The following is a 12664-nucleotide window of genomic DNA, read 5'->3' on the forward strand; positions in this document are numbered from 1 at the left end:
CCCTGGGTGAGGTCTGGGCACCGCCCCCATGGCAGCAATGAGGGTGGCCGGCACGGGAGGCTTCAGGCCCACATGACCTCCTCTCCCGGCAGGGTTAGCCTGGCAGGCCAAGCCCCAGCTGTCCCAGGTTCAATTTGGACAGACCCGGCTCCATGCCCAAAACTGTCACCCCCTGCTCTGCACCAGCAAGGTCCTGGGGATGGGGAGCAGGACTGGCCCCCACGGGCTCCTGACTCTGCCCCTGGTCCTGTCCCATGCCCATGCCTTCGCCCTGGCAATGGCCCTGCTGCCCTCTGCTCCCTTGCAGGGTGGGCCGCATGAGCTCTGGGACCCCGTCCTTACAGCAGTGCTCAGTCCCCCCAGCCTGATGCTCAGCCCTCATCTCCCCTCAGCACCAGATGCCACCCTGGGCGCAGGCAGGCAGGCAGCAGAACAACTCCCCCCCCATTAAAGGCACTGCATTTCTACCTCCCCTGGGGGCAGGGCAGGAGACAAGGGACCCTGCACCCGGTGAGTTTGGGTCCAGCCTGAGCTGGGGGCAGGGGGGCGTTGTGTGGTTGCATGAGGAGGGGGCAAGGTCTCTGCATGGGGGCCCCCCCTCTCCCAACTCAGCCTCCATTCCCAGGGGCCAAGCTGATCCAGCCCTGAGGCACTTTCTTCCACCCTCCAGATGCCTCTTCGTGCCAGGACACCCCTCCCCAGCCTTACTGACCCTCATACCCTTGTCCCCTGGGACCCACCCCCTGCCAGGGGCAGTTGTATCTCAGGCAACCAGCCATGTCCCTGGGGTCTCTCCCAGACCTGCTCCCTGGAGGGACTCCCACCTGACCCCCGTGGAGGAAGGTCCTGCCCTTGTGGCACACAGGACTCCTGGCAGGTGCCCCACGCGCTGTGTCCCAGAGGCGCTGGTCGCCCTGCGCCCTGGCAGCAGAGTGGGTCCAGCTGATGCGCAGCCCCTTGTCTCCCCACAGGACCAGGAGCAGTGCCGGGGGGAAGTGGAGGGGTGGGGGAGACCCTCCCAGCTGTGCCGGGCAGCTCTGCCAGGGGCCAGATGTGGCCAGACCCTTCCGCTGCAGTGAGTCTCACCCCTGCCCAGGGGTTCGGGGGGGCTGATCTGTGGTCAGAGGTCTCTCACCAGGTGGCCTTTGCCCTTGCCACCGCTACGCAGTGCATGAGACCCCAGGGAGAGTTTCGCTCTCTGCCGACCCCACGGGCCCTGCAAGAATAAGGAAGGGGGTCATGGACTCATCCCCCAATCACAGGGACAGTCCTTCCCAAACCAGAGTGTCAGAGGGGACCTGGGACCTTGAGATGTGTGGTGGGGACTCACCTGACACGGGTAGTAACAACCAACCCCTGGCACCCCCTGGGCCCAGGTCTATGAGCCCTGCCTGGCCCCAGGGTTATGGGGGCTGCTATCCCTGCACCCTGGGGAGATGGGGAGCTGTCTGCACAAGGGAGTCCATCGCCCCATCAGTTCTTTCCTTCCCCAGGTGGGGAAACCCTGTGGCGGGCAGCGCTGTCAGCAGGTGAGCGGGACCTAGCCAGGCTGGGGGCTGCGAGGGGGAGCAAGTGGGCTGGGCGATGGCTGCATGGGGGGGTGGACCAGAGGGACAAGGCTGTAGCTGGACTGGGGGTTGTTGGGAAAACGCAGGGCCAGAGGGACACTTGGGGCAAGAGGTGGCTACATGTGCAGACTGATGGGCCGTGGCATGACGTCTCTCTAACCCGCACTGTCTCGTTTGCTGCAGCTGGAGCTGAAGGCGCTTTGGGCCTGGCTGGCACAGGCGGAGCAGGACATCGAAGTCATCCTGTCCTGGTAGCCATGGGGCTGGGGAGGGAGCTGACTGTTCCCGTTGTGCAGCACAGGGCTCGGGGCACAAGCCCAGGGGCCATCTCTGCCTCTGTGCGTGTTTCTCCATGGGGAAGGGGTATTTTCTGAGACGGCGCCATCCACCTCTCTGAGCCCAGAAATGGTTTCTTGCCTCCACAGCGCACAGAAAAGGGAGGAGCGTCTCCGGGTGAGTTTGCGTGGGGCAGAGGCTGCCAGGGCTGTGGCGCAGGGGAGGGAAGAGGCTGCAGCCAAGCTTGGCCAGGCTGGGGGACATCCCAGAGGCTGCTGAAGCTGGGAGCAGAGTCCCGACACATGGTGTGTGGGGAGAGGAGGGACCTGATGGGTGCGCAGAGAGGTAACGCTGGTAGGTGTGGGGCCCGATCCACTGGGCGCAGGCATGGGCAGGCTCTGACGGGCTGGGGGCATTCTCGTGCAGGCCCAAGTGGAGGTGCTGAGGAGCCAGAACCTGTTCCTGGTGCTGGCCCTCAAGGCCCAGAAAGAGCAGGACCAGGATCAGGATGACAGCCCCACGGAGGTGAGCTGCTGTGCATGCCCCTGCCCTGGGGGGAGGGGTTGTGTGCGTGTGCCCATGTGTGTGCACAGGGCAAGGCGGGACCCTGCTGTGCCAGCCCCGCAGTGGAGGGGACAGGGGGTTGCCCTGGCTGCGTGGGTGGAGGGCTTGTGTGTGCAGTGCTGGGCACCATGTGAGCTGTGTGGATGTCACAGTGGGACCAGTGGGGTGACAGGTCTGTGCTGCACTGACCTCCCCTGCTCCCTGGATTGCTGTTCCCCAGTCGCCCCCCATACTCCACCATGTGCCAGCTCTGGGCCCACAGGCTTAATTTTCTCTTCACTTATGTGCTCCTTTTTCATTAACAACAGACTTCCATGGATATGGAGGGGATGGCGGAGGAGTGCTGGCCACCCTGGAGGGGGTAAGTGGGGGACAAGGAGGGCAGGGTGAGGTGCGCGGGTGTCCTGGGTAGCTTGTGGGCTCTGGGCCAGGCTATGGGGTGTTGCAAGTGGCGCTGTTTGCATGTAGGGGAGTCCTTCCTTCTCCGGTGCTGGTGGGGATGAATTCAAGCCAGGACCAATATATAGCCAGTTTCTTTTTGTGCAACCAGAAGCATTAGCCCCCGCCAGGAAATGGAGGCAGAGTCCCCTGAGGACAAGGGGACCCAGACCAACCTGCCCCAGTTTGTAGAGGCCAGCACCCAGGCAGAGGGCCCTGGGCACAAACATGCCAGCACCCAGACCAGGGCCCTCTGCCTGTCTGAGACGGGGTGTCAGACCGAACCCCTGCCCGTGATGGACGCTAGCACCCAAACAAATGTTCACCACCGCCAAAAACGACCAGGACACGGGGAGAGGTATGGTGCCTTTTGTATTGTTAGTTTGTGAGCCTGGAATCAGAGCTAGATGGGACCTGGGTGATGATCAGGGCCTCTTCTGCCTCCAGGCAGGTCAGGATGACCCGTAATGCCCATCCCTCAGGGTGCCAGTGCCCTGAACCAAGCAGCTGTTGCCTGTGTCAGTCGCACATCATCCCTGGGCCTCTGGATCCTGTCCTCAGGCAGCGCGGGGACTACATCTTGGGAGGGGATTGCTCCTGGGCTGTATGAAGGCCTAAGAGGCGGGTGGGAGAGCTTCTTACCCTTACCGTAAATAAGTTCTTCCTGATGTCTAATTTAAATGTGCTCTGTCTGTTTGTGGCCATTATTTCTAGTTATCCCAAGGGGCACCCTGGTAAATAGAGTATCTCCTATTTCTTTCTGCCCCTTGCAACTCCCTGATGAATTTGTAGATGGCCGCAGGTCACATCTCAGCCTTCTCTTGCGGAGGCTGAAGACATCCAGGTCCCTTAATTTCTCTTCATAGGACCTTATGTGCAGGCCCTGAACCATATGAATGGCCTCTGGACCCGCTCAAGGTTATCCACGTCCCTCTTCAAGTGCAGCGCCCAAACCTGGGCACAGTTTTCCAGCTGCGCCCTTACCAATGCCGCAGAGAGGGGAAGTGTCACCTCCCCAAACCTGTTTGTGATGCACCTGCTAATGCATGATAGACTGTGGTTAGCTTTATTTATCACTTTGTCACACTGATGACTCAAGTTCATCTTGGAGTCGACTATGACTCCAAGATCCCGTTCTGCTGCTGTGCTGCTTAAAAGTCATCTCCCAGGTTGTAAGTGTGACGGTGACTCTCCCTAGGTGCAGCTCTTAGCACTTGACTTCACTTAAGTGCATCCTATTCTGTCCATAATGCATCTCTAACCAGTTACTTCTTGTGTAATCAAGAGCAGATGCCCCTCCCAGGGCATGGAGGCAGGCACCCAGGCCAGCCTGCCCCTGACCAAAGAGATCAGCACCCAGGCAGAGGGCCCCTGGCATGAAGACGCCTGCATCCAGACCAGGGCCCTCTGCCTGGCTGAGGTGGGGTGCCAGGCTGGCCCGGGGCCGACGTTGGAGGCAAGCACCCAGAGCAACAGGCGACGACAGGGGCAAAGGTATGATGCTTTTCCTAGTGCTAGCTTGTGAGAATGGGGTCTGTGTGAGGAGCGGAGGGAGGGCTGGAGCCAGGACTCTGCTCCTGGTCCTGGGAAGGGTCTCGCAGGTGGGGAGAAGGACAGGTCGAGGGCCAGGACCGCTGGTTCCTTCCCAGCTCTGGAGGCCTCTGGAGGCAACAGGTTAGTAAAGGGGAAATGACTAGTGTGTCTTCAGTAAGTCCTTTGACCACAAGTCACTCCAGCGCCCTGTGTGTCTAGGTGGGGCAGGGCTGGGGCAGGGGGTCGACAGCCCTGGGCTCTCTGTGCTGGGAGCCCTCCCTGTTGTGTATATCCAGACCGCAGCCAGGAACCAGATCTAGGCCCAGCAGCACAGGGGGAGGAAGGGAGATGGGTCCGGCAGGGCTCGCGGGGCCAGTCACTGGGACAGAGGCAGTGGTGGAGAGAGGGGAGGCTGGGGCATGGGCTGGTGGAAGTGGCAGGGCCTGGGAGTTTGGGTGTCTGCGAGGTGACCAGTGTCTCTGCCTCCCACCCCCAGTGCTGACACGGCGGCAGAGGGGAGGAGACGAAGGTGGGGAGCACTGAGAAGGTGAGTGTGCCCTTGCACCCCAGCAGCACCAGTGTGAGGGGTGCCGTCCAACAGCCCACATGATGATCAGGTGCCTCCTGACTCCAGGCCGCTCAGGATGACCTGTCCTCCCTCTGCCAGGGCTCTAGTGCCCCATAAGGACCGGCTATCTTCCATTTTGGCCCCTCATTGCCCACCTCTGGGCCCAAGGACCCTGCTGCCAGGGTTGTCACCCCGGGGTTTGGAGGTCAGAGCTTCTGGCCCCGGTCAGGCCTGCTGGGACAGAAAGCCCCACTGAGCCATGTGTGAGAACCACATACTGCTCCCGGCTGGGGAGGCTCTCCTTTACCCCATGGTTGTTCCCTGGGGCTTAGTGTGGGGCCAAGATCCATCCCATCCCACTCATACTAGTTTCTTCTCGTCTGGCCTGCATCCCAACCAGAGCATTCCCTGACTCTGCCCTTCTCCCAGAGACTCGCCTGGATTGTCCCATGCTGTTTTGCCCCCAGGAGATGAACAGCTGAACTCCTCCCCTCCCCATGCACCTCTGTCCTCCCCTGCCTCCATCCTCCCCTGCCTGATCCGGGATGGGCCCACAGGATGCCAGCGTTGGTGATTCTGCCTCTCTGAGCATGTAAGAGGTTTCCTGTTCCTTCTAGGTTTCCGCAGTCTCTTCTTTTGTCTCGTTGTCTTGGGCCTGCACGCTCCAACTGAGGGGCTGTCATGACCTTTAGAGCTTCTTCGGGCTAGAAGGAGCCATGTCCTTTGAACATGTCCATAAGCCAGGCAGGCTGCAAGTACATCTGAGCTATAAGGCAAGGAGGATGCACAAGTGTGAACAGCAAATCAAGCGGCATGGTATGAGCCACTGCTGCATTCCTCCGGTTTTACACCTGTTCAACTTTCTGGCTTTAAATGGAGTGCCCTTGTCCTAGATCTGGACCATCAGATCTGGACTGTACAGTCCAGCCCAATTCCATCAGACTGATGGTTAGGTTTTCAAAAAGGCTTAAGCTTGATATGCCCAGCTTTGCTTCTTCTGAGTGATGTAGGGTCAACTGCTGCCTTCTGAGTCAAGGGTGGTATTTGCCGGCCAGGGGCCAGTCTGTGACTGGGGATTGCTTCTCTTGGTGCCCCACTCTCTGGCTGGAGCTCTCAGGGGGAGACCAGCGCTCTTGCCAGTGTTACATTGCTGTCTGATGGACGACCTCCAAAGTATCCAGCTGGAAACTCCACGTTTCCTAGAAATAATGTCTCTTGTCCTTGTTCTCAGAGCCAAGATGTGCATATGGGCCTAAACATTTTTGTGGATGGCTGCAGCTTTTATAATGAAGGAAAATGTTTGTGACCACAGGTCATCATTCAGACAGCCCTGGGGAAGATAAAGTAACCAGGCTATATGCAGGCTGATCCATCCCTTACCACTCCTCCAAACCCCAGCCCATCATGTTCCCATTTGCTTGTAGCATTCAAAGCCCTAGGAAATCTTCATGTTGAGATTGGCCCCCTCACTCTCATGTATCCTTGTAACAGGCCTCCACCTGCTGCAGCTCGGCACTGAGGCTCAGGTGCCCTGGCTGCAATCAAGGCAGGCAGTGCCATGCTAAACTGAGGACCCCACCGCGATTGCTCCGAAGACTGGTTGGAACAGCCTAAGAGAGGCCCAGAGAGAGAGGCACCCGGGGCTTGCACTGGGACACTTGAAACAGGATTGGATGCTTTGCCAGCTGCCAAAAAAATCTGGCAGTTTTCCCCAAGCCCACCACACTTGGGGAAGCATTGGACAATTTTCCAGCTTCTATAGCATTTAGGAAAAACCTGGAGGCTCAACTCACCACTGCAAGGAGTCCAGCAGGCTCCCACCACAAACCAAAATACCCAGAGAAGTACCACACCGCTCTCCGGACTGCCGGAGCATCGGGTACACAAGTGGATGCTCTCCCTCCCAGCACAGATGCAGCAGGGCCCCAAAATGCACACACAAAACCTGTGCAGAAGCCTCCAGCTCAGGTGTGGATGGGAGAGGGCTATCCAGGGTGACCTGAAGTGGGAAACAGGCTCCAGCGAGGAGGCTTCCCAACACCACGTACCCAACCAGTACACCTGCGGGCTTGAAGCACCCCAGCAGGAGGCCAGCAGGAAAGCAGGCCTCACCCAGGCACAGTGGTGCCCACCATGAGATGGTGCCATACCTGGCCTCGTGCCTGGGCGGGAAGAACTCTTGCAAAAATGGCAACAGGCCAGGAAACATAGGGGCCCGGTGGGGGGTGAGAGAGGAGAGCACCAGCACAGGCCAAATCCATGCCCAAGAAAGGGATTGTAGAGCAAGCAGGCATCGTGGCCTTGCCTAGCTGCGCAGTATGAGCTAATCAACTTCCATGACCTTTTCAGTTGTGATTTTGCACACAGAAGGCAGAAGCAGAATCCTTGTGGTCACAACTCTCGCCAGACACCTCGCACAGGAGAAAAGACAACGTCATCATGCCGAGATGTCACCACGGCTAATTACAAGACCCGAGTAGAAAGGGGTGAGCTGCAGGGAAGGAGGAGCTCCAGACAAATCATGAACATGCTGTCACACCTGGACCCCCAGGGAACCACTGATCCCCACCTCCAGGCAAGTGAAAGTTCACCCAGTGGAAACAACAAAGTTGTGGTGTGGTGTGGTGTGACCCAGGCGGGTGGGATGTGCCTGCAGCCCAATGCCAACTACACTGAGCATAAGCCTGTCACAAACCCACTCCCCCTTGCAGTAAAAGTGTTTTCTATCAATATGCCTTCCCCTTTCTGACACCAGGTCAAGCCCAGGATGATTGCAATGAGGCCTGATGTTGGCAGTGGGATCCTAGTCGAGAAGCAGAGAGGGGTGAGGATGCTGCAGCACTACAGACTCCCTGTGCAGTTGGCCTAGGCACAGCAGGATGCCTGATCCAGCCCATTGCCTGACTTCCGATTGCATCCAGAGCTGCCGTGTGTCCCGAGGCCAAATATCAAGCTGTCACGGTACACCTTCTTTTCAACCTTTCCGTGTTCTGGGAATTGTAGGAGAATGCCTTGGGGGCTGCCTGACATAGGTCAGGGTTGTCTTTTTCTCCTGCTGCCTGTCATAGTGCCCCGCATACAGCATGTCCCACAACATAATACACACCTTGTTCGAGGAAGACAGAATGGAGAGAAAAAGCTCTTTACGTGTAGGACCGAACTGGGGAGCAGCAGCAAGGCACCTGAGCCGACTCATTGCTCTGCACCCTGTAGATCACATGAAGGTTTGACTTTATTGCTCCCAGGACCTGGCAGAAACTGCTCTTACTCCATGTCTTCGTGTAATGGATAATGGGATTTCCCACAGCGGGTTATTTTTCAAAGAAAGTGTTTGTTGTATTTTGAAAAAGACAGTACTTCGTAGGCTGACATATTAACAAATCCCTGATCCTGCAGGAGAGGATCTGCTGGGAGCGAGGGAATGATACCCAGTAAGATCCTGGAGAGCTTGAATGAGCACAGCAGGGCTAAGCCGATCCTCTCTCAGTTTTGCTCTCTCCGAATACACACTTTGCTGCACAAGGAGGTTGCAGAAGTCCCAATCTTAGTGGGGCGCTGCAACTCAAGCCCCAAAGCTTTGGTCCTGGCAACTAGCCCTGCAGCTACCTTTCCCTCTCTGCAAACAGGCAGGCATTCATCCCTTGAGTGGGCTGGGGAGGGACACTGGGACACCATTTGAGCTTATATTTGAAAGGCTCTGGCTGGAGTGGGAGACAAGCTTGTGTTTTTGTCTTTTCCTGAGTATCCTGCTCCAGTTCTTCCCTCTCCTCCCCCAAGCACCAACCCCACACAATACTTGCCCAAAGATTAGAGCGATAGACAAAGTGTCTGTGCGCATGTCTGCAATACACTGGCTACTACCAGTGGGTACGACAGAACTAGCCTGTCCAAGTGCCTGTCCGAAGGGTCTTCATTTTCCTGGTGTGGAAATAACAGGGGATTGATTTCACTCATACAGGCTTTTAGTTCTGCTTTCTTTTTCTCTCTCATAGGCAGAAGCCTGTCCTCTCAAGCCATCCTCACAAGGTTTCCTTCCTGTGAAGCAGTGTGTGTTTCCTGATGCACAAGGTCATTCCCATGTTAAAAGAAGACATGCATAGGCCTCTTGCTTCAAAAGCAAGTCCCACAGTGATGGATGAATGGCGATGGGCGCAGACATGTATGATTACCAGAAGCCCCTGGTCACAGACCTTCCCCTGGTCATGGACCTGCACATACAGAGCCAATGACTGAATGATGATGATTTGTACTTCGAGTTGAGACAGGTGTGTAATTAGGCAGCTGCAATTATACCCCTCCTCCTCATACCCCTCCTCATGTTTGACATGATAGGCTAGGTTAAGAGTCTACAAACAACTGCTTATAATCAATTCACTACCAATTTTTGAGGTTATTAATAACCCCCATAGACCAAGGCTTATATCAAGAAGGCCATTTTGATATGCAGGAAAATGGATCCAGCAATGGAAGACAATTGACATCATTAATAAATTTCTTATCATGGACCCCACGTCTAAACCTCCTGGTTCCCTTTTCCTAAGGCAGAGCTGGACTACATTGAACAAGGCTCATAGTTGAAAACTACCTATTTTTAAATAGAATTGTTTTTAAGCTCCCAAGTATCAGTGTGACATCTTGTACCATCTATACTTTCCCCAGAGCCAGGGACTCTGCTCCTCAAAGCTTGCAAAAAAGGACAATTTTCTTGCGATTTCCCAGTCGGTCTAATAAAAGGTATAATTTTGGAACCAAGAGTTCTAGTTTTTTGTATGTCTTCTTGTCTCAGACCAACACGGCTACCAAGTACACTCCTCAAAGGTCTGTTTGAATTGCTTTTTCTTAACCCCTCCACTGTTCTTGGCTGGCTTCTTGCCACCAGAGTCTTCTCCCTATGCCTGCAAATTTCCACCCTTCTCCCACCCACAGACTAAGCTGGCTTATATAGCTTATGTCATAATGCACTTTGTGGGAAATCTAGACAAATATATAAAATCAGGGAATTATATGAGCATAAAGTGTGTCCTTATTGCCCAGAAGCCTAATGGCATCCTGGGCTGCATTGGTAGGAGCATTGCCAGCAGATCAAGGGCAGTGATTTTTGCCCTCTATTTGGCACTGCTGAGGCCACATCTGGAGTCTTGTATCCAGTTTTGGGCCCCCCGCTACAGAAAGGATGTGGACAAGTTGAAGAGAGTCCAGCAGAGAGCAACCAAATGTTTCAGGGAGTGGGGAACATGACTTGTGAGGAGAGGATGAGAGAACTGGGCTTATTTAGTCTGGACAAGAGAAGGGATTTGATAGCAGCCTTCAACTCCCTGAAGAGTGGCTCCAAAGAGGATGGACCTGGGCTGTTCTCCGTGGGGCAGATGACAGGACAAGGAGCAATGGGCTCCAATTGCAGCAAGGGACACTGAGGTTGGATACCAGGAAAAACTCTCTCACTAGGAGGGTGATGAGGCACTGGAACAAGTTACCCAGAGAGGTTGTGGGATCTCTGTCCTTGGAGGTTTTTAAGACCCGAGTAGATAAAGTCTTGTCTGAGATGAGATGTTTGTGGTTCATCCTGCTTTGAGCAGGGGGTTGGACTCATTGTGACCGCCTGAGGTCCCTCCAACCCTCCTTGTCTGTGATACCATGATAAATGCACTCACATACAGGGCCATCACAGACACCATGGCTTTTTGCATGCCAGAAGTGGCCGGGCACTTTATAACTTCAGGCCTGTCCCATGGAACAAGGAGCTCTTTGTTACGAATTGGAAGGTAGATACAGCTCATTGCAGGACAGGGGTAGCAGTTGTGCTGCTGCCTGTGCAAGGGGCTTGGAGCTGCCGGCTCCTGCGACTGACTTCAGTGCTGTTCGATTGTAGAGTTGTAGGAGTCCAGGAGGAAGGGACCTCATACACGCACAGACAGGACCCAGGGGTTTGGGCCACACACACACACAAAGTCAGCCGAGGGCTGGACGTTGCTGGTGGGGAAGATGTGGTCCTGTCTAGACCCAGTTTCCAGTCTCTGCTCCTTCGTCCCATCTGGGAAAAAACATTGGCGACTCCGTGTCCACCTGTCTGCATGTGACAATTGGTGAATGGGTGTCCACCGGTTATAACCAGCATCAGGGGCTCCCCAGGGCTGTGTGTCTGTCCATCTGCACTGCCCTGATTCCCAAGCCCTGGCAGAGACACACACGTCTGTACAGCAGATACCCAGCCACAGCCACGGCCAGCATGAAAACTATGGGGACTATGCCCCACCAGGGGGAACCCCCTGGACTGCAAACCAGTGACCCCAACCAGAAGTGGGAACCCAGCGGTTACTTGGAAGCTTCACCTTCTGCCCCAGAGGAGTGCTCAATTGCCCCGGGGAGGAGCAAGCCTCACCCCACTACTTACCCTGGTTTCTGGTGGCAATGCCGGAGGCAAATCCGTGTCCACACAGGGTTGGCGGGAGAGAGGAGGGGTCTGGAAGCAGACACAGGAGAAGGAGGTGTCAGGATGGTCTGGGGTGATGGAGGCTGTAGAATAACATCATAGCATCAGAGAAGCATGAGGCCGGAAGGGACCTCCAGAGCTCAAAGCATCATAGTCAGAGAGAAGTTGGTTGGGAGGAGAGCACCAGAGGTCACGGCATAATAGTCACAGAATTCTAGAAAAGTGGGCAAACTAGACAGAAACAGTCAAAAGTGTGTGTTTTATCATCAGTCCCATCCTCATTCTGGGGAGAAGTGGGCACGCTAGAGGAGAGGGATAGGCTGCAACTAGATCTAGACAGGTGACAGGGGTGGGCAGATGAGGACAGGATGGGTTTCAATACTGACAAATGCAAGGTGCTGCACCTGGGGAGGAAGAACCAGCAGCAGACCTACAGAAATGAATGTAGAGCCCATAAGGTTCCCCTGGGTCCATCCCAGACAAGGGCGGCAGCCCCTGTCGGACAGTACGAAAGCTGCCAGCAGATTGCCATCCTGGGGTTAAAGGCAGAAGTATGCAAGCAGCAAGGGTTTTTTGCGGGGGCAGAGTGATATCTTTTATCGGATGGACTGCCCAGCTGGGAGAAAGGAGACCTGAAGAAGAAAGCCTTGTGTTCAGTAGGTTGTCTAACTCCATCCCGGCTATGCAGCTGGTCCAAGCATCGCAGCTCCAACATCACTCGAACACCAGCGATGACAGAAGGGGGCTCAGGTGCTCTGTGCAAGGCCGGTCTGCGTGCTCCCCTGCTCTCCCTGTCCCGTGGCCCTGAAGGAGTACAGGGCTCCCCAGAAGGCTGCCACCTTGGTGGCTGTGGAGAAATGCTGTGTTTAAGTCTAAAGGGGCAGAGTCTGAGGGTCTATCTTGGTCTCGCACTGAGGCAATAGTGAGTCAGGTCCCAGCACGGTGAAGAGGATGCTAGACACAGACCCTGCACCCCATGCAGGAGCCCAGGGCCCCCGAGCTGGAGGGAACGACTGGGGCCAACAGGGCAGTCGGGGGAGCAGGATGGTTTTAGGGGAAGTAAGGAGGGCAGATTCCTTTGCTTCCAGATTATGGGACCCCTGGTTTAGATCAGTAATGGTGACCCAACATTTGGTGGCAGGAGACGTGCCCCTCTGCCCAGGCCCCACATCTCTGTTGCTGGCTCTTCTGGGGAGAGTCCAGCGGGGCGTTACCAGCCCCATGACAGCACATGGGTCTGACCCTGCTTGTGTTGTGCGGGGAACGCAACAGGGGTCACAGGGGCCA

The 12664-nt window shown here is 55.9% G+C and overlaps 1 protein-coding gene across 1 annotated transcript; it reads left to right on the plus strand.

Moving 5' to 3' along the window:
• Window positions 1-398: 398 nt before the first annotated feature.
• Window positions 399-3967, plus strand: LOC112548729. The gene is made up of 9 exons (XM_025195316.1): window positions 399-510; window positions 972-1075; window positions 1494-1529; window positions 1752-1819; window positions 1994-2021; window positions 2271-2369; window positions 2717-2769; window positions 2959-3204; window positions 3934-3967. The coding sequence occupies exons 1-9, from the start codon at window positions 399-401 to the stop codon at window positions 3965-3967; spliced, it is 780 nt and encodes a 259-aa protein (XP_025051101.1).
• The last annotated feature ends 8697 nt before the right edge of the window (window positions 3968-12664 follow it).

The sequence above is a fragment of the Alligator sinensis genome, unplaced genomic scaffold, assembly GCF_000455745.1.
Source record: "Alligator sinensis unplaced genomic scaffold, ASM45574v1 scaffold1810_1, whole genome shotgun sequence".
Classification (NCBI taxonomy): Eukaryota; Metazoa; Chordata; order Crocodylia; family Alligatoridae; genus Alligator; species Alligator sinensis.